This window comes from Abramis brama, assembly GCF_963993115.1.
Source record: "Abramis brama genome assembly, chromosome: 6".
In the NCBI taxonomy this organism is placed as follows: domain Eukaryota; kingdom Metazoa; phylum Chordata; class Actinopteri; order Cypriniformes; family Leuciscidae; genus Abramis; species Abramis brama.
Genome location: NC_139968.1, coordinates 41,089,695 through 41,110,817, shown reverse-complemented (window position 1 = coordinate 41,110,817; position 21,123 = coordinate 41,089,695). Strand labels below are relative to the sequence as shown.

Here is a 21,123-nt window from a genome sequence, read left to right as displayed (position 1 = left end):
CTATAGCTAGTTATAATCTATCAATTCAGTTGTGTGACACTGAATTAAATGAAATCTCATTGGATGAATGAATATATAATTATGAATAACGAATTCAGGGAGTCTTTTAAAATTCACTTTGTGACTACTTAATTGGGTCACTTAAAATTACTTCATGTCATGATGTTGAAGTTACATGATCAAATTATGTTTAACTTAATTGATTCATGTGGGACCGATGTACACAATTAAATCATGTAAATCCAACACACTTTTTTTTCAGTCTTGAGTTGCAGTATTTCTTGCTCTCTGCCGGTTTCTGCCTTTGCTGTGAGACAAGCATGGTCCGGACGGACAACACATCGACCGTTGTTTACATCCACTGTCAAGGTGGTCTATGCTCCAATTAGTCCAACAAACTAGTCTCAAGATAAAATAAAAAAATAAAAAGACATTTTTAGGAAGTCCACCAGAAACCACATGTCAAGATTACGAGTCCTATCAGACCCGCAAACAGGAAGGACGAAACTATAAAGAAACAAATGAACAAATACAGTATATATTACAGGAACAAAATACTTCAAAGTATACAGAAGCATTGCTGATAGATCAGTTTAAAAGAAATAAAAATGTGTATTTGGGTAGTTGACAAATGGCCAAGAAAAAGTACTTTTTATGGAAAACATAACTTTTTAAGAAAAAATACATATATTTATGGAGTATGAAAACTGCAGTTTCAGAAAATAGTAGTGGTCACTCATTTTGTCAATGACTTCACATATTTTTTTCACGTTTTCACTCAACAGTACTGTAAATGTGTCCTATGGTGTGACATTTAACAAGTACTAAGAAATTATATTAAATAACATAAAAAAATACTTGAGACAGAATTGTTCACATTATTAAAACATTATTTTCTTAAAGTGATATTTATTTTACATGAAAGTACTAATTAGAATCATTTTCACCATGGATAGATGAACCTGATAAACTTTTCCCTACGAATGTCAATAAAACTTTTTCGCCAACCTTACAAAACTGTTTGAAATTGTACCTATCTAAGTGGAGATATTATTGTAACTCCCCTAATGCCAAACTTGACTCTTTTTTTTAAAGATATTTTAAAATAAGTATATTTTTCTGTTGTTTTATGTTTGTCACACCATAGGACAAAACGTCACACTAAAGGACAAAGATAGTCATTGCATAAAAAGAGTCAGAATATATAGTAATTATTGTAACAATAATAAAGGAGGACATTTGTTTTTTTGTTGAAACTTTATATATTCGTTTTAAAAGCTTCTTAAGGAGGTCTTGTCCTATGGTGTGACATCTGTGTCCTATGGTGTGACAGGCCAAAGTGTCACACCAAAGGACATTTCCTGTGACATTTTCTGTCACACCAAAGGACATTTGAGCTTTTGTGGCAGTTAATAACCATGCTAATACTAGCTGAACTGTTATTAGCAATTGGCATGATACATTTGCATAATATTACATAGTCCTGCTGTTAAAAATACAAATTTTAATTAAAAAATTTAATTTAGGAGTGTCACACTAAAGGACAAAAAAACTTAACAAATTCAGTGGTCTGAAAACATAGTTAAATATTTGAACAATTCTGAGAGAAATACTTGCCATGTGCACTGCTCATGGGCTTCATAGGGGTCTTCAGTCACATGACCTTGAATGGGGTCTTTCAACTAAATTTAGTTGTCCATGATATTGCCCAACTTAATATCAGGTTATTGCATAACACCAAAGGACATTTTTTTCTGTGACAAACTTTATTAAATTCCTACACTTTTAGAAATGTATGTATAGGAAAAGTGATGGCCACTTAGTGAAATAGACACTTGCACAATTATGCCAGGAGTGTTCATTAAGATGTTTAAACATTGTTTTCTTTATTTATAAAAGTTAATATTTATGAAATAATGTTATCTACCGTCACACCATAGGACGATTTTGAGATTTGGCTCAAAGTTGTAAAAAAATAAAAAATAACTCAGGTATTTAAACAACAAATTCATGTAAAACAAGAAAATGTTTAACCATTTATAGTATTCTAAATGATGAAAATGTGAAATAAATTATTTTTTATCTTCTGTGACGGTGAAAAAGCCACGTCACGTCAACTACCCATTTATGTATAATATAATATTCACTGACCAGTTTTTACTATATCTTGTAGAGGAATGGATTCCCAAATGTTTTTCTTTTTCTTTTCTGAAGAAAAAAAAAATGGCATAACAGTAGTCCAAAATATGTACTTAATTTGATCAAAAATTAAAAAACTGAAACCATAAAATTACAGCTATACAATTAAAATGCTTGCACAGTACAATAAAACAATGCATTGTGCCTTTAGTCTTTTTAAATCAGAAAGAAGCTCAGCTAAACCTCTCAGAAAATCCCGCAAGCATCATTACACCTCAGAGTCATGTCAAATGTTTCTATCTGCTGTTTGCCCTTGTTTTTCAGGAGCACTTTATATGAGATTGATGGCTTACTTGGTCAAGAACTTATGGATGCCAAGGCTTTAAAGCTCTTGTAAGAGCCATTATGCTCTCAAATGGCTGTTGTAGTTCCACTGGAGAACACTGGGTGGAGTATGGGTTTAAGGTATATAGATAATCAGAGAGCAAGAGAGGCCAGGTGTAATGGGGAAGCAAACAGTTTTCTTACTCTGAGGTTCAAGAGTCTCTCCATGTTTTATTACATTTATTATGTCCAGCGCCTCCTGGAGGAGATTTCAGCATATAGAAAATATAGACAGATTGATTAGATTGAGTCAGAAGAGAGAAATATGTGTAATTCACCGTCACTCCCGCAGCATCTGTATTAGAAACACCCTCACAGCAATGTTTACTTGTGTTTCGTAAAGCCAAGGTAATATAACAATGTATAGTGTCATGTGATACACAAAGTAGGCCTACACAATTAGGCTGTTTTTTTCTGAGTATTGTTATTCACTGATTACGCTTCTTTATTTTCTTTATGCAGAGCTAATGTGTAAATTAACGAAAACGAATGTTCATCGAACTACATGGACAAAAATAAATAAATAAAGAGAATAAAGATCGCGCACTGCGCATGCGTCCTTATATCAGCAGAGGAGCTGTGACTGACCAGACACGACTCTCCTGCTCTTCTGACTTTATCCTGCTTTACAGGTAAAAACACGGGAATAAAAAGAGAAACCATTTAAAAAGAGCAGTGATTGCACTATTACAATGTCCAGTGAATGTAAACTGTTATTGGTGAAGCAGTTTGAGGACGTGCTGTTTTTCTTGATTTATGATGTTCACGCTAACATGAAGAAAATGATTTAATATGCCCCAGTGAGGATTGTATTTAGCTATAGTGCTGTATTACTTATTTTGGGCTTACAAAATGTTTATTTGTTCGTGTTAAAGAGTTAATAAATGGCGTTAAAGATCTCTTGGAAGCTCACTCTGTGATCGCGTTTGGCGCGTTTACTAGTCACGTGATCAGACTCTGAGGAAAGTGTAGAAGCGCTGAATCTGTGTGTCCTATGGGCGATATAAGAGTGAATTAGTTTTAAGAAGCAAATACAGCATGAAAAAAAAACATACTTGCATTGAATATTATGAGTAAATGCACACTTATTATCATGGTGTTGGTCAATATTGCTGTTTCCTGTTTATAAGAAGTCTGCTCAAATGTTAACTAGAGAAGGTGAAATGAAGAAAGGAGGCACTGTTTGATTTATTTTGACACTGTGATAGAAGAGAGACACTAAGGAATGCGAAGTAATGCTTTAAAAGCAATTGTGTGTAACTGAAATTAACTGGTTGTTAAAATAAAAATATCAGCAGAGCAGCTGTGAAAGACCAGACGCAGCTTTCTTTTCTTTAATCCTGTTTTACAGGCATCAGTTAATTTATCAGCTGGGCCTGTAACATTATAATTGTACATTATTTTTCTGATAGATGTAGGATGTTAAAAACTGTGGAAGTGCGTCATCACAGGGTCATCCAGCAGGAGGCGCTCAACGCTTCACAGGCTCTTTGTTTGAGATGTTGGTTCACTACAATGTCAATTTTTTTGACGTTTTTTCTAAGCCATGTCACTGTTATAAACATAGTATACAGAATTGTGTGAGCTCGTCATACTTGAATTTCAGGAAACATTGATCCAGGCCTTTACACTTCTCAGTTTCTTTGGAAGAAAAACCAAGGTAAACTCATGTTTCAACTAGAGGGTTATTTTGCTCAGATTTGACAAAATACCAAAGTCTGCAATCATAAAACAGAGATCATGTTGTAAACCCAGATATTCCAAACAACAAATCTCTCAGGTAACCAAATGCACATTTCTCAAAATAAATCAAATAATTTTCAGGTTACTGTGTTATCTCATTAACATTCACTCATGAATTTTGTTGTAACAATGCATGCAAACATAAATATAAATGTAAATGTTATAAATGTTAAATGTCATAAATATGTAATGTTATTCACTGGTTTTTGAGTATAAATGGACCCTGCAATATTTTTCCTGTTTGTTTTATCTGTAAAAAAAATTGTTTGATATGTCGGGTGGATAAACAGCTTCTGCTGGATGTTTGGTTGCTGTGTGTGTCAATAGTTTGCAAAATAGCATTTTTTTTTCTCAAGTACGATAAATCCTGCACTTGCGCATTAAAAAGTACATGCTTTTACTGCACGATAGCCTATTATAATGCAGTTAGACTGACCACTAAGATGTGAGGATAAAATATCTGTTTGACTTTTCATATCTTTTTATGCTTGCGTCATATGACCGTGTTAAGCAATATCGCATGAGAAAGAGTGCTTTTTTCCTGAACATCAGCACGATTGCAAATGTGATATTGATATTATGCAACAGTTCTACAAACACTGATTTAAACACCGAGTTACATTTTAGACACAATATTGTCTGTTTTTGCTCTGTTTTCCATGAATATAGTCCCAAACAAATCTACAGAATAGTCGTCTGTCTTCTCCGAATAACACGGAGTGGTGTTTTATTACTGAATGAATGTGCTTTTTTGAATGAATCAGGTGAATGACTCGTTAATAAATTCAATCACTGGCTTTGTCCCTGAATCAGTCAGCTATTTTAAACGTATTGGTTGAATGAATGATTTAATTTCTTTATTGTCATTGTGTGCGTCAAACTGTCCCCCCCCCCCCGTCCAACAAAATTTTACATTTGCAGCTTCTTCACTAGATGCAATAATTCGATAAATAAAAGTATTATACTAAGCAATACAATTCTATAAGATAACCAAATAAATAAAATAACTATTTAAAAATAATAAATCCAATGTAAAATAAGAAGTTTATAACAGTAGTTAACATATGCATAACCATAAAAAAAAAATCGGCGCAGAAATAAAAGGATTACAAATAGGGTTGGGTATCGGTTGGGTTTTATCCGATACCAGTACCTACTCGGTATTTTTCAAACGGTTCCGGTGCTTAAACGGTTCTTGAAACGGTACTTAACAAAACTAAACCGCACACACTTTATCAAAAAAATAATACCTCTGTGTGTGTGTGTGTGTGTGTGTGTTTGATTTTCTGAAAAAGATTTTCTGATTTCTGATTAAATGAAAAATTGTGCCGTTTAAAAGGCTACTGATGTAGCCGAAAACACTTGAGTTAACATCAAAATTTTGTCTTCTCATATTATGACTTTTACAAAACAGAGAAATATCTGACACAGAGCAGAAATATTTAACACACACAGTATAGCCTCATATAAATATACTTGATATTGATATACTTCATACTTGATATGCAAGATTTGCAGTTGGCATTCAAATATTAGACTTATCCGAAGAGGAACACTGGCAGCTGAACTTGAACTTTAGTCAGGCGTGTCAGAGGTTTTGGGTTCTAATCCGCATTCGTATTTTTTTTTTTTTTTTTTTTTTTACGATTATGCTCATCAGTGGTTGTATATCAAGCAGGGACACTTTGTGTCCATTATATTTTGTGATTTCACCAGAATGAATAGATAGGCGTCGTCTAGGGCTTAAAGGGATACTCCACTTTAAAATGAAAATTCTGTCATCATATACTCACCCTCATGTTGTTTCAAACCTGTATGAATTTCTTTCTTCTGCTGAACAGAAAGGAAGATATTTAGAATAATATCAGTAACCAGACAGTTTCTGGTCTCATTGACTTCCATGGGCTAGTAGGAAAAAAAATACTATGGAAGGGTGAGTATATGATGACAGAATTTTCATTTTAAAGTGGAGTATCCCTTTAAATCAAACTTCATTCACGCACATATGAAACCCTTGCATACACATAGGCCTACTAAGTAGTCATACATGTATACTGCTGAATGCTCAAACTAATATGAAATGCTCAACATCACATCTAAAGTCGCTCACGCACAAACACGCAAACTCTACACACACGAGACGCGCGGAACTCTCCGCGCATACTCATCTGAGACGCGAGCACACACACACACACACACATACACACACACACACACACACACACACACACACACACAAACTCTCCGCGCACATAATCATATAGACGGCGCCTCATAAATAGATCGATCTCCGCAACGAAGCGCGCGTCCGAGTGACAGTGCGGTGTGCGCGAGCCACAAGAGAAAACACTATATCCGCGCCACTGATCGCAGCGGCAACGAGCACTTTGATCACTTGATTTAAAAAACGCATTTCAGCGCTAGATCGCCTCTTATTTAACAAACGAACTAAATTAATGCTCACTCTGCTGGTTTACTGGAGATGTTTTATTATTGGATCATTCGTGCCGCGAGATGTTCTATAGGGGGCGGTAAAAAACGTCAGGCACCGAAAGTTTCGTTCTTATTCGGTCTGGTACCTACCGTTTACGTCGGGTCTCGGTACCCAACCCTAATTACAAAACAGTTAAGTTACAGAGCAGTTAGAAAGTCAAAAATTTATTAAATTAATTTTTGCCATGAACATAGCTTTGAATGCTGACATGGCACTAAATAAAATAATCTGAATCTGAATCTGAATCTGAGATGTATGAGCCCAGAAACTTGAAACTGGACACTCTCTCCACTCTCTCTCCGTTGATAAATACTGGAGCTTATTCCAGCTTCTGTGATCTCCCAAAATCGATAATTACAGTAGCTCCTTGGTTTTCTCTGTGTTGAGGATCAAGTTGTTATCTGAGCACCAGCTTACCAAGTTCTGTACTTCCACTCTGTAGGCTGATTCATCATTCAACTTGCTGATGTTTGTTTTCTTTGGTACTGGTACCATGATAGATGACTTCAGGCACTACAGGGACTCTTGCCTGCGATAAGGACAGGTTGAAGATACTCGTGAATACCTCAGCTAACTGTCCAACACAATTCTTTAACTCCTCAGACACCATCCATGCGACACGTCGCGATAATTAATGCGATATGGCTCAGCTTGTCAGTTAACTACGGCACTGTGTTGTAAATGCCGCTCCATCTGAAAGCAGGTGATGGCGATTTACTACTAATCAAGGAACCGGCTTTACTGACGAGATGCGCATAACAATCTCATGCGATATATCGCCCAGCCCTACTATCCAGTAATGTAATATTTTCTGTGTTGACACTAACCTTGTGGGATGTCCATGTCCTAACTGCTGGGATAATCACACAACCGTATGACACGTCCAATTCGCGAACTAATGACTCCTTTGAACCGATTCATTTTAATGAATAGTTAAAACAACTGATCTATACAATACATTGTTATTACTGATAAAGTGCAAACCTGCTTATATTTAAATAATGGAGAACAATATTGACATTGAATATTGCACAACACCGGCATACTGGATAGAGACGTAAATGAAGTTGGTGTCGTGAACCCTTGCGCATTCGTAGTAAAAGTATAACCTGTGGGGGAAAAGGCGTTTTAAACCTTATTTTGGGGCAAAGTCATCAAACTTTTTCAGCGATTTTTATCATATTTTACTGCTGTTTCTATACATGCAGTTTTTATGTCCCGGTGACCAGTGAAAGTGCAGTTCTGACTCTCTGCCCATTCATTTAGATAGGAGCCTGGGCCCGTATTCATAAAGAATCTAAGAATCCTCTCAGAAAACTCTTAATTTAGCTTAAAAACTTTTACGTAGGAGTCTTAGCTTAAGAGCGATTCGGGACCGATCTGAGAGCAACTCTGAGTAAGGAAAAGACCATGGCTGCGTTCGAAACCGCATACTCAATGAGTAGGTACTTAATTTCAATAAGTACTTACTTAACGAGCGCTAAAAGAGTAGGTACTTTATAGCCAGATCTCGTTGAGTATGAATGAGAACCGGACATCTGCCATGTTTACGTTATCATGTGACCTACGACGCGTTATCACAAGCGCAACAACTTAAAAGATTTGAACGACACGTTTAATTAATCTGTCTGTAAATATCATAATATTGATTAAACTTGCTCCTTTTGTGGACTTTTTGAAGAAACTGCTGCCCATTTATTTTGTGAGTACATTTAGGGTTGATTTAAGTTCTTATACCCTACAAATGTGACCCACCGTTTTATCCTTAACGATATTTATTTTTATTACGAAATCCCAAAATTGTCATCTCTTAAATGTTGTTAATTTCTTTATTTTATATCCATAAGCAAAAGTGGCTTACTGCTTTATGTTTTCCTCTTTTTCTTGTTAAATTTAACTCTCGTTTCATCCCTCAGGCCTATAAATAACAGAAAATGCATTTTTTAAATGTATTATATAATTAATTATTTAAGAAAATATATATTTAGATATTCAACCTTATAGGTTTTTTCCTGTGTATAAAATCTCATGTTTGCAAACCCATGAATGATATATATATATATATACATATATATAGGCCTATAGATAGATAGATATATATACACATATACCTCATAACATCAGTAACTCGACAGCCCTACCTAGAACGGTTTTCCTCAGCGTTTGTAATGTCTGCACAAAGGGCTGCTGTGCGAAGATTGGAGAAAACTGTTGATTTTATACTCGAAAAATTTAAGTATCATTATTAAAAATTAATATTACCCCAGAACGAATTGCATTGCTATCCCACCCTAAAACATACAATAATAACAACGATAAATGCTGACCAATTAATTATATTACTTTTTACTGAAAATGATATAATTCAATAAAACAAACAAAATGTAATGTATGTCATTTGAAATAGCTATGCATGAATACACTCTAGATGTGTATATAGCGAACATACCTACATTTTCATTCAAACAATAAATAAAGCATGAATTAATTGTATTTTATTTACTGACAACAATGAGAAATATTAATAAATTAGTTAAAGAATGAATCAAAGTCACCATCACACAATAAACAAATGCATATACAAGTCAACACATGAAACAAAGCTTTATTCAAACTACAATCATGTATGTAGACTACAGGCGCTGAACCCCACATCCTTCTCCCGTCTCAACACAGTGGTTCCCATTCTGCGGCTTTATTCTGATGAATCAGCTGACCGCCCGAGGTGAGCCGTTCCCTCGTGCCGGAGGTTGTTGCGTGATGTGTTGTGCTTCACAATCTGAGGCAATAAGGGCAGGTGGAGTGATGGAGGGTCTCATGAGGGCAGGTGGAGGGTCTCGTAAGGGCAGGTGGAGGGTCTCATGAGGGCAGGTGGAGTGATGGAGGGTCTCATCCATGGCACCATCTCCAGGATTCAGCTCTGGGCTCCTCATCCTCAGTACTCACACCAGTCTGCTGACATTTCAGATGCTGCAAAAATGCACAAACATAACACAAAAGCAGTCATTATTTTTAGAAGACAAAAATGCTTTTTTTCCACAAATGCCGCCATCATCTTTCCTTGCAGGTCCTGCTCCACCACAACAGCTGTGCAGCAAATGCACAGAAATCAAGAATCAGAAAAGTGCTGTAGTAGCTCAGTTTGAAATTACAATAATTTAAATAAACTACAACTTAATATTTAAATAGTTGTGGTTATTCATTTCTGTAATGTCACAAAGCCTTTGATGGCAGCATTCAGCTTCATGAGACTCACATACCTCTGTGATTTATGAGCTCAACACTACATTTACATGTTGAGGTTGTTTTAACCTTTTATCCTACATAAATGTTCCTTAATTTATCAACAGTACTAATGGACAAATAAAATAGATAACTTATGTTTAGTTACTTTATAGATTGGTTCTACATAATAGCACACATCACTCAGATGCCTATTTCATGTCTATTAGACGTAGTAATCTGCAATTCTTATAGAAGAGTTTCTTGCCAGATATTAAATAGACATTTAGTAATTGTATTTAAGATGTATACGGTTTAAAATGTATGCAAATCCACTTTGGAGACGTATGTGTCCTTACTGGAGCTTCTCTGTTAGCTATATGTAAGCTGCTCATCCTATCCCATAATAAAATGTGATTTACAGCAAAATCACAAATATATAGCGTCTTTACACCTTCAACAATTCAACAGTTTACTGTACAGTAGTTCAACACATGCGATCATTTGATTTGTGAAACTCACATTTGAAAACAGTCTCGTCCGTCATCCTTTCCGTCACGTTCGAGTATGACCTATCCTTCTTCTTCTTTTTTATGACGTATCCTCTCGCGTGGCCTCCTGGGATAGAAGAGTATCCATCGGTTGAGCACTCAAAAATCTGTCCAGAATCAGTAAGCCATCCGGGAACTTCTCGCCTACTCTTTTATGAATATCGATGTTTCGAACGTACTGCTTCCTTCACGTACTGTTTTCGCCTACTATATAGTAGGAAAGTAGGCATATTCGAACGCACTTAAGTCCGAATCTCGCGATAATTAGTACGTCGCCCAGGTAATTCTCGCCTACTCTTTTGGATTCGTACATACTTTTTCGCTCGCCTACTCTTTTTCCCATACTAAATAGTAGGGAAGTATGCGGTTTCGAACGCAGCCAAAGACTTTTATCTTAGTGAGGAGGCGGGGCTGACCCCGTTGCTATGTATGACACAATCTTTTGAAGACTGTGATTGGCTGGTTGTCCAAGAAGGAAAAAAAAAAGTGATTTTAAGTATAGGGTCTATTCTAAGCCTCCACTTTGAACTTGCATGCGTAATTTTTCCTATTTGATCGTTCTCTTACACACACACACACATTATATATGTGTATATAAATCCTTTTTTTATTTACCATGCTGTTGATTTCCTATATGGTATTTGATTGGCTTAGAATGATAAAAATTGTTCCACTCTTCCCAGTTACACTGATTGCTGGTGTGTCTATTTAAGTGGTGGTTTGAATGTTGGTTTAATGTATCAAACATGGAATTTTCCCAGTTGCCAAATATCGTAATGTAGTGATTACTTTCATTTCAGGCGCTATGGCATTTCTGCGCTGTGTCGGAGATATTAGCGTGTCTCTAATAAGATCAGTCTCAAACATGATCCCTGCACGATCTAATCTATCGCGTCTTATTAACTCACTGTCATCCATCGTCTGCGACACATTTCTTCTCCCTCTTCGTCTTTCTGCCATTTTCTCCTCAGCTAAAGAAACTCTTAAGCCTCTTAAAAGTCCTCATCCGTGCTCCTAACAATTTTAACCTTAAGACCTCTTTTAAGGGTTAAGATGCTTCCTGAATTACTTTTTTCTTTACTAGGAGTTTTTCTTTAATTTTAAGAGTAAACGCCCACATTTCTAAGAATTTTCTTAGAATTTTGTCACTAGGAGCTACTCTTTGCATTAAGATTCTTTATGAATACGGGCCCTGGTCTTGTTAGTCCAAAATAGCTGTCCGGAGGCGTTGCCAAGATGGCGGCCGAGTGGCACGACTTGCCTAAAAGGACTTTGCTTGGGTCCAGCGTTCAGTACTGCGCAGATTGGAGTCCAGTGTTCACTACTGCGCAGACTCGGGTCCAGCTATCTCTACTGCGCAGACTCGGGTCCAGCGTTCTCTACTGCGCAGACTCGGGTCCAGCGTTCACTACTGCGCAGACTCGGGTCCAGCGTTCACTACGGCGCAGACTAGAGTCCAGCGTTCACTACTGCGCAGACTCGGGTCCAGCGTTCTCTACTGCGCAGACTCGGGTCCAGCGTTCACTACTGCGCAGACTCGGGTCCAGCGTTCTCTACTGCGCAGACTCGGGTCCAGCGTTCTCTACTGCGCAGACTCGGGTCCAGCATTCACTACTGCGCAGACTCGGGTCCAGCGTTCACTACGGCGTAGACTGGAGTCCAGCGTTCACTACTGCGCAGACTTGGGTCCAGCGTTCACTACTGCGCAGACTCGGGTCCAGCGTTCTCTACTGCGCTGACTCGGGTCCAGCGTTCACTACGGCGCAGACTGGAGTCCAGCGTTCACTACTGCGCAGACTCGGGTCCAGCGTTCACTACGGCGCAGACTGGAGTCCAGCGTTCACTACTGCGCAGACTGGAGTCCAGCGTTAACTACTGCGCAGACTGGAGTCCAGCGTTCACTACTGCGCAGACTGGAGTCCAGCGTTCACTACTGCGCAGACTCGGGTCCAGCATTCTCTACTGCGCAGACTCGGGTCCAGCGTTCACTACTGCGCAGACTCGGGTCCAGCGTTCACTACTGCGCTGACTCGGGTCCAGCGTTCACTACGGCGCAGACTGGAGTCCAGCGTTCACTACTGCGCAGACTGGAGTCCAGCGTTCACTACTGCGCAGACTGGAGTCCAGCGTTCACTACTGCGCAGACTCGGGTCCAGCGTTCACTACGGCGCAGACTGGAGTCCAGCGTTCACTACTGCGCAGACTGGAGTCCAGCGTTCACTACTGCGCAGACTCGGGTCCAGCGTTCCCTACTGCGCAGACTCGGGTCCAGCGTTCTCTACTGCACAGACTCGGGTCCAGCGTTCACTACGGCGCAGACTGGAGTCCAGCGTTCACTACTGGAAGCGTTCTACTGCGCAGACTCGGGTCCAGCATTCACTACTGCGCAGACTCGGGTCCAGCGTTCTCTACTGCACAGACTCGGGTCCAGCGTTCTCTACTGCACAGACTCGGGTCCAGCGTTCACTACGGCGCAGACTGGAGTCCAGCATTCACTACGGCGCAGACTCGGGTCCAGCGTTCTCTACTGCGCAGACTCGGGTCCAGCGTTCTCTGCTGCGCAGACTCGGGTCCAGCGTTCTCTGCTGCGCAGACTCGGGTCCAGCATTCACTACTGCGCAGACTCGGGTCCAGCGTTCACTACTGCGCAGACTCGGGTCCAGCGTTCACTACTGCGCAGACTCGGGTCCTGCGTTCACTACTGCGCAGACTCGGGTCCTGCGTTCACTACTGCGCAGACTCGGGTCCTGCGTTCACTACTGTGCAGACTCGGGTCCAGCATTCACTACTGCGCAGACTCGGGTCCAGCGTTCACTACAGCGTTCACTACTGAGCAGACTCGGGTCCAGCGTTCACTACTGCGCAGAAGCAGGTCCCAAATCAGCACAAGATGTCAGTGCCATAGTAGGACTTTGGCGGCTTTACTTTTCACCAATGGAAGAGAGATTAGGGGTGTCGTCCATCTTTTTTTTTACAGTCAATGGGTGGGGGTGGTGAAGCTGATGGGCTAGAGTTGATGGCCGATGCCATGAGGGAATGGCATCAGGGCTGTCCCAATCTCTTTCAAAGCAACAGCAGAACTCATTCAGGCTGTTGGCCAGATGCAAGATCGTTAACTGAGTGGGGAGCTTTAGGTTTGCAGTTTGTGATCTGTCTGAGCTCTTTCCAGACAAAAGTGGAATCATTGGCTACAACTGCTGTTGTAGTTTCTCAGAGTATAGCTTCTTTCACTGCCTTGCTAAACTTGTGCTTTGACTCGCTAAACCTGATTCTGTCCCCATTCTTAAAGGCCCACTGAAGTGCCTTGGAACACGCAGCTTTGTATGATGCGTTGATGTAATTTCCACTAAAACAGGGACATGTTGAATGGCTCCTCCCCCTTTTCAAATAGCCAATAGTGTTTAGTTTACCTCACAGACTGCAATTCGTACTTGACAGCACCATGGAAGCAAATCCGAGGGCTGGTAAACAGCTATACTCACAGAAGCGTATGTATGTTGTCATAGCCTCAGTGTACTCATTCAGATTGTTGGTAGAAGTCCTGAATACATCCCAGTCAGTACAGTCCAAGTGTGCCTGAAGATCCTCCATAGCCTTCCTGGTCCACTGCTTTCATGTCTTCACAATAGGTTTGGATAGTTTTAATTTCTGTTTGTATGCAGGAATCAGATGGACCATGTTGTGGTCAGAGTGTCCCAAATACTCCTCTCTGGTCGGGCATTTAATAGATTGTCTGTATTTGAGGAGGTTCATGTGTGAGATTGGCTTTGTTTAAGCCTTCGAGGACAATAACAAATGAGTATGTTTATGAGTGCTCTACACAAAGAATTTGGCAAACTTCTGGAGTCAGCTATACTTGATATATTTGATAAATTTAGCAAAATTATTATTATTATTATTATTATTATTATTATTATTATTATTATTATTTAATCAAAATTATTGAATATGATTGACAGCTAACACTAATAACACACCAGTAGATAAAATAAAAAAAAATCTAATCAAATATATTTCTCTCTTCTGCTATTAGTTTTCATACAGGGCCAGAATTCATTTGAAAATGTAAGATCAGCAAAAGCTTGTTGATTCTCATGATGTTAAAGGAGACGGACATGTGAACGGAAACTGTGACTGAGGTCACGACCAGATAAATATCAGTTCAGTCGTGTTTCAGATCAATCTGAGTGTTTCAGACATCTTAAGAGTTACTATCGTGGGCTTTTCAGTGAACAGATGAAGAAAATGTTTCTGAAATTAGTTTTGCTCTGTTTGTGTTTGTGGCGTCTGGATGGTGAGTTTTAAATGTGTTTTTATGGCTTCAGTTTTTTCTTTTTTGTTACCATGTAAAAAATACTGGTTAAATTAGTTTGAGAGGATTAACATTCATTGTTATGCTCATAGACGTAAATGTGAGGTCAAGTTTGATTTTAAAGTTTTTCAAGGTATTCAGTTATTAGTGATTGTGAATATTAATTAAATATGAAGCTTAAATACCCAACAGCATTAGTCTTAGTTGTAGTAAAATTATTTATTTTGAGTTTATTTTTCTGTATAAATCTATTTCACATTTGAATGATTACAAGGATTTTAGTGAATCTTCATCAAACCAACATTAAGTGATTTTAAAGCTTTACTCTGTGAAAACTTCTTCAGGTGTTTTTGGTGATGCAGTAACATCAGTGCCAGTGTGGGAGAGAAAATCAGTCACTCTTAACTCTGATCTTACTGAAATGAAGGATGATGATGTGATTCAGTGGAGGTTTGGAGATGAAAACACTTTAATAGCAGAAATCAATAAACGGGCCGACAGAATCACTGTATATGATGATGTTCTTGATGGGAGATTCAGAGACAGACTGAAGCTGGACAATCAAACTGGATCTCTGATCATCACAAACATCAGAACTGAACATGCTGGAGTTTATGAACTACAGATCAACAGTGTGATCAAGCCTTTTACTCTTGCTGTCTACTGTGGTGAGTTAAATATCAGTTTCACCTGTTTTATATTTTAATCAGCACATCATACAATTATTAATCCAAACTCCATTTTGTTTCTGTTGTTTTATGATAATGTTAACTTAAAATTTAAACTTCAAACTATTTACTTTAGTAAACCTTCAAATAACAGTCCTAATCTGTGACGAACCCTGTTTCTGTTTGTTCTGTGTGTGTGTGTGTGTGTGTGTGTGTGTGTGTGTGTGTGTGTGTGTGTGTGTGTGTGTGTGTGTTGATGATTCAGGACTGGAGTCAGTGTCAGTGAAGGAGGGAGATTCAGTCTCTCTAAACTCTGATTTTACTGAAATGAAGGATGATGATGTGATTCAGTGGAGGATTGAAAACACTGTAATAGCAGAAATCAATAAACGGGCCGACAGAATCACTGTATATGATGATGTTCTTGATGGGAGATTCAAAGACAGACTGAAGCTGGACAATCAAACTGGATCTCTGACCATCACAAACACCATATTCAGAGACACAGACAATTATGAACTAGAGATTAACTATAAGAGGATGATTTTCAGTCTCAATGTCTATGGTGAGTTAAATATCACTTTCAACTGTTTAAATATTTAGTTTAAAGATGCAATTATTAATCCACACACTATTTTGCTGCTTTTTTGTCTGTTTTGTTGCATAATACTCTCATATGTTCTTTCTATCTGGTTTGGAAGTTTGACTTATTTCCTGATTTTGTGCCATGTTTGTAGTCTTTGTAGTTTTTCTTGTTGATTAGTCTCCGATTGTTCCCTGGTGTCTTATATTACCCTCTGTATGTGTGTGTGTATATGTATATGTGGTTGTTGTATTTTTACGGATGTACGTTTGCATGTGTCTCAGTTCTGTTCTACTTGTGTTTAGTTCTAAGTTCTTTGTTTTGTATCTTGTTCTTATTATTATTGTTTATTGATAAATCCCCTGCACTGAGATCCTCTCCTCGTTTTCAGTTGACCACCTCGTTACAGATATTATTCACTTGAAATTGTACATTATTTAATTTTGTTAACTATCATGAAGTCATTTAAAAGTCTTAATCTTTGACACACCCTGTTTCTGTTTGTTCTGTGTGTGTGTTTTTGGTGATACAGATGAAAACTTAGTGATGGAGGGAGATTCAGTCTAGACTCTGATCTTACTGAAATGATGGATGGTGTTCGGATTTTGTGGTTGTTTGGACCTGAAACCACTTTAATAACTGGAATCAATAAACGCCCCAAAGGCATCACTGTATATGATGATGTTCTTGATGGGAGATTCAGAGACAGACTGAAGCTGGACAATCAAACTGGATCTCTGACCATCACAAACACCACAACTGAACATGCTGGAGATTATAAACTACTGATCAACAGTGAGATCAAGAGGTTCAGCCTCACTGTCTTTAGTGAGTTAATTATCACTTGTTGTATTTATTACAGCTTTTAAAGTCTACATTTAGACAAGTATATTATCATTCTGTTGTCAACATGTTGTTTTATTGTTAAAATGGTTTAGGTTTGTATTTAACTTTCTATTTCAGATTGTTTTAAATGCTCTACTTTTGATCATCTTTGAATATCTTCATTCGTCCTCATTTATCTTTATTCTCTCATGTTTTCCAGCTCGTCTGCCTGTTCCTGTCATCAGCAGTAACTCTTCACACTGTTCTTCATCATCTTCATCATCATCATGTTCATTGGTGTGTTCATCAGTGGTGAATGTGAGTCATGTGACTCTCTCCTGGTACGCAGGAATCAGTGTATTGTCCAGCATCAGTGCGTCTGATCTCAGCATCAGTCTCTCTCTACCTCTGGAGGTGGAATATCAGGATAAAAACACCTACAGCTGTGTGCTGAACAATCCCATCAGCAACCAGACCACACATCTGGACATCAACACACTCTGTCACACATGTGCAGGTACGACAGAGCTGATATTAGTTGATGTCAGCGATGATATTAGTGTTTATTGGCTGATCTGATCTCAGTTTGATGTGTTTATTCCTCAGACTCTGTCCACTGTTGTGGTCCTACTGAAGCTGTGATCCGATTGGTCCTCTCTGCTCTAGTGGGTGTGGCTACTGTCATTATTGTGGTTTATGACATCAGATCCAGAAGAGCTGAACGAGATCAAGCACATATTCACACATCAGGTACATGATTGATGATGTCATTTCACACAAACTGATTTTGCATATATTATTATTTGTGAGATTTATTTATTTATGGCTCTATATGTTCATCTTTTTCAGGAAGTATTGAAATCTAAAGCAGAACGCTGAACTTTAAAGGTTCTTCAAATTTGATTTTTGTTTTTGTGTTTTTGTCATGATAAATACTGATGATTATTTCAGATTCTGCTCTCTTTCAGTGTCAGATTTTTTAAAAAAGAGACACACAAATCTCACTTTTCTTCTGCTGTATATTTGTCATACAGTATGTATTTGCTTACTTTTATCAATAAAGTTTTTCACTTTGTAGTTCATGAGTCTCTCCATGGTGTATTGCATTTATTATGTCGAGCGCTTCCTGGAGGAATACAGACTTTGTGTACACTTAAAGAGTTCAGCAGTGTGCCACACATAATTTTAACATTATTAAAACATTTTTTAAAACATTATTGGTAAATGTTTACATTATTAGCTCGTTCATTTTCTTTTTGTTCCTCTATAACAAACCTAAGACTCCTTTAACCTGAGAAAATACTGATTTGGGACACATTATAATATACTTTGAGATCACAGTGAAACGCATAAACACAACATATCGATGCTCCATTTCCTCCAACAGGGAATGATAAAGTCTTTAAATCTCTAGTGTGATTTGTCTCTGTGGTCTCGTCTGAGGAGCAACTCCTCCATCTAGTGGCTCACCCTGAACTCACATGTTATCAGGAGTTATTTACTCAGTTTCTGCTGTCACTGACTCAACTAGTTCTGTCTGATTGGTTTTGCTGTTCAATTGGAGTGTCGTTTGCTTTCTCACTATAGAATTTCTTAACAAACATGGCATTTCTTTTATATTGTGAACACAGAATTTCTCTTTTTGGACACAACAGTTTATGGCTGAATGGATTTTGTTGGTCTTTTCTTGTCCTTCCAGATCTTGTTCACCTCAAGCTGTGAATCTCTAGCCCTTCAGCGGTGAAGCAAACTTCTTCAAACCACAGCATGAACCCTTTCAGTATAGTCGGGTCAATCTCCTTTTTTAGAAAGCAGCATTCCCATGAACTCTAACTTGTTCATATTATAGCGATCAGAAGAATTAATAAGACTCACTTGATGGGTTTCAGGCTTTTTATTAATGTGAGCACACATGCGGGCGATGCTTCTGCCTCACAATCAAAACTGAAAAACTGCTGTAGCTTTTCAAATCCCCCTCACACGAGTATGCAGACTCGTATTCAGAAGAACACCTCTCCCGATACAGTAAGAACCCATAAACAGGAACGGGACATACATACACTTAGATCATACCTGAAAGAATATTAAATACTATTCAGGCTCCAGGCTTCAGGCTTGAAGAATAACCAGCCCAGTAACGCTACTGCGCGTAACGTTAGCTTGCAAAGAAGGGAGCAAGTGCCAATGCGCCATTATCAAAGTTATAAGCGGCAACTTTTAAATATGCAGTGTTTTACACCACAGTTTGTCAGTGGGAAATTAATACATATTTTGTGTGCTTTCTCACAGTTGGACAAAGACAAGCAAGTCCCGCGATTTTTTTTATTTATTTTTAAACAGAGATCTTACACATCTCTAACCGTAATTCACACCATAGAAACAACAGGTAACTTAAAGGGGTGGTATAATGCCCTTTTCACGAGATGTAACACAATCTGGTGGGTTTGCTGCCAAAAAGCCCTTTTTTTTTTTCATCTGACCATAGAATCCGGTCCCTTTTTAAGATCCAGTCGTGTCTGACAACTGAATATGCTGGAGTTTATTTCTGGAGGATTTTTAGGCTTTCTGACCCCCAAGACTCAATTAATCTCTGCAATTCTCCATCTGTGATCCCTGGAGAGTCTTTGGCCACTCAAACTTTGATCCTATCACTTGATCCTATCCCCACTCACCTCCTTCAGGCCATTTCTTCTTCAGTTATACCTGCACTTACTCACATTATTAACACCTCTCTTCACACCACAGCATTTAAGCAGGCTCAGCTTATAATATTAGATTTCTAAAGAAATAGTCCTGATGTGTTCCATTAATGTTAAATAAATGTATCATATTAATATTTTCATTGTTCATGTGGAGTTTCATGGGTTACTGAAATAAACCAATACATTAATGATTTAAGGGTGATATTATTGAAGGTATGTATTAAATGTTTCTAAGGCTGTTCTTTAGGCTCTAAAACTTAACTGCAAGTATAAATATTCAGAAGCACACAAATCCATGCATGGATATTAGATCAGTTTTATTAAGATACACTGATGTGAACATCAATCCACAGTAATAAAAGTACAAACGGTATCTGTGGTATACATATATTATATAGGCTATCATCATCATTATCTCTCCATCTCAGGGACTTTTCTCTCTTTGAACACACTTTAACCAAGAAAAATATTTATCTAAGCCTTTAAAAAATGATCTTTACTGCTCTTAAAACCACATCATCAGAGACTAAACTACATAAATGAATCAGCAAGCCATCAAGATAAAGTTTAAACTGTAAATAACTCTTGTCCACATACACAGCATATAGTAACCATATTTCTTCTTTCTGTTTACTGATATTATGTAACCATGCAAAAACAAAAGACATTGAACTGAAAAATTACATAAATTCTACACAAAACAGATTCTGACAATTCAAATTATAAATCATTATTACAAGCTTACAGTTGCAAATCAGGGTATGGAGACAGTTTTGAACACTAATGTCTTGCTTAATAACTGATTTCTGTTGATTTTTAACTAAAAAAGTTGCATACGGCAGATTTAATATTAATTGTTGTTAATTTGACAACAAAATTAACTTCCGGCTGTAAATCATCAGCATCTTCACTGTATTGCTGCAAAAGCTCCGGCAGCTCCAGCTAATCCTGCTAATGCTGTAACAGGAAGTTCATTTCCTCCTATAATGTGACCAATCACAGCTCCGGCTGATAAACCACACACAACACCTCCTGTCTTCAGCAATAACTGTCTAACAGCGCTGGGATGCTCATGAGAAAATGAGCGGATTACCTGACTCTTCAACATCAATCTCCAGAGATTCCCTATCAAGACTCCTGCAGTTGATGCTGATCCTCCAGTAAAGAAACCCTTAGTGAACATCCATCCACGTGAAGAGTCTTCCTTCCACACCGAAACACCTCCCGTCACCACAGCAAAAACCATAATTACACAGACATATTTCAGCTTTATCTGCTTAAAGAACAGGTCTTTCTCCCTCTTCCCAGCTTTGTCCTGTTTCTCCTGGTCATATTCTATCCTTACTCGCATCTCTGTCTCTCGTCTGACTCTCGTTTGATTCTGTCTAACATCATTTGACGTTCTCTCACTCTCCTCTCCTCCTCTTCTCTCTTTTCCTTCTCTGCCCTCCTCTCGGTCTCTTGCATCATTTCTAGTGTGTAACGGGAGTTTGTGTTCGC

The 21,123-nt window shown here is 38.2% G+C and overlaps 2 protein-coding genes and 1 pseudogene across 3 annotated transcripts in view; 2 read left to right on the top strand and 1 right to left on the bottom strand.

Annotated features, from left to right (window-relative positions):
- LOC311085937 (uncharacterized protein) overlaps nt 1–17,888 on the top strand; it is a gene marked incomplete at its 5' end in the record, with an annotated part of 49,791 nt that extends 31,903 nt beyond the window's left edge. The window contains 3 exons of the mRNA XM_084118556.1: nt 17,142–17,438; nt 17,528–17,671; nt 17,771–17,888. Of these exons, the coding sequence (XP_083974682.1) occupies nt 17,142–17,438; nt 17,528–17,671; nt 17,771–17,787 (458 nt within the window). The remainder of the gene's footprint in view (nt 1–17,141; nt 17,439–17,527; nt 17,672–17,770) is intronic.
- On the top strand, nt 14,740–16,918 carry LOC311084230 (uncharacterized protein). Its single transcript, XM_084116148.1, has 4 exons — nt 14,740–14,827; nt 15,190–15,513; nt 15,779–16,078; nt 16,629–16,918. Exons 1-4 carry the CDS (start codon nt 14,770–14,772, stop codon nt 16,661–16,663), a joined length of 717 nt encoding a protein of 238 aa, XP_083972274.1. The 5' UTR covers nt 14,740–14,769; the 3' UTR covers nt 16,664–16,918.
- Nucleotides 17,889–20,112: 2,224 nt separating the features above from the next.
- LOC311085936 (GTPase IMAP family member 9-like) overlaps nt 20,113–21,123 on the bottom strand; it is a 1,572-nt pseudogene continuing 561 nt past the window's right edge. Inside the window, exon 1 of the transcript in view lies at nt 20,113–21,123. This exon is cut by the window's right edge and continues 561 nt beyond it. The product of the transcript in view is annotated as a GTPase IMAP family member 9-like (transcript).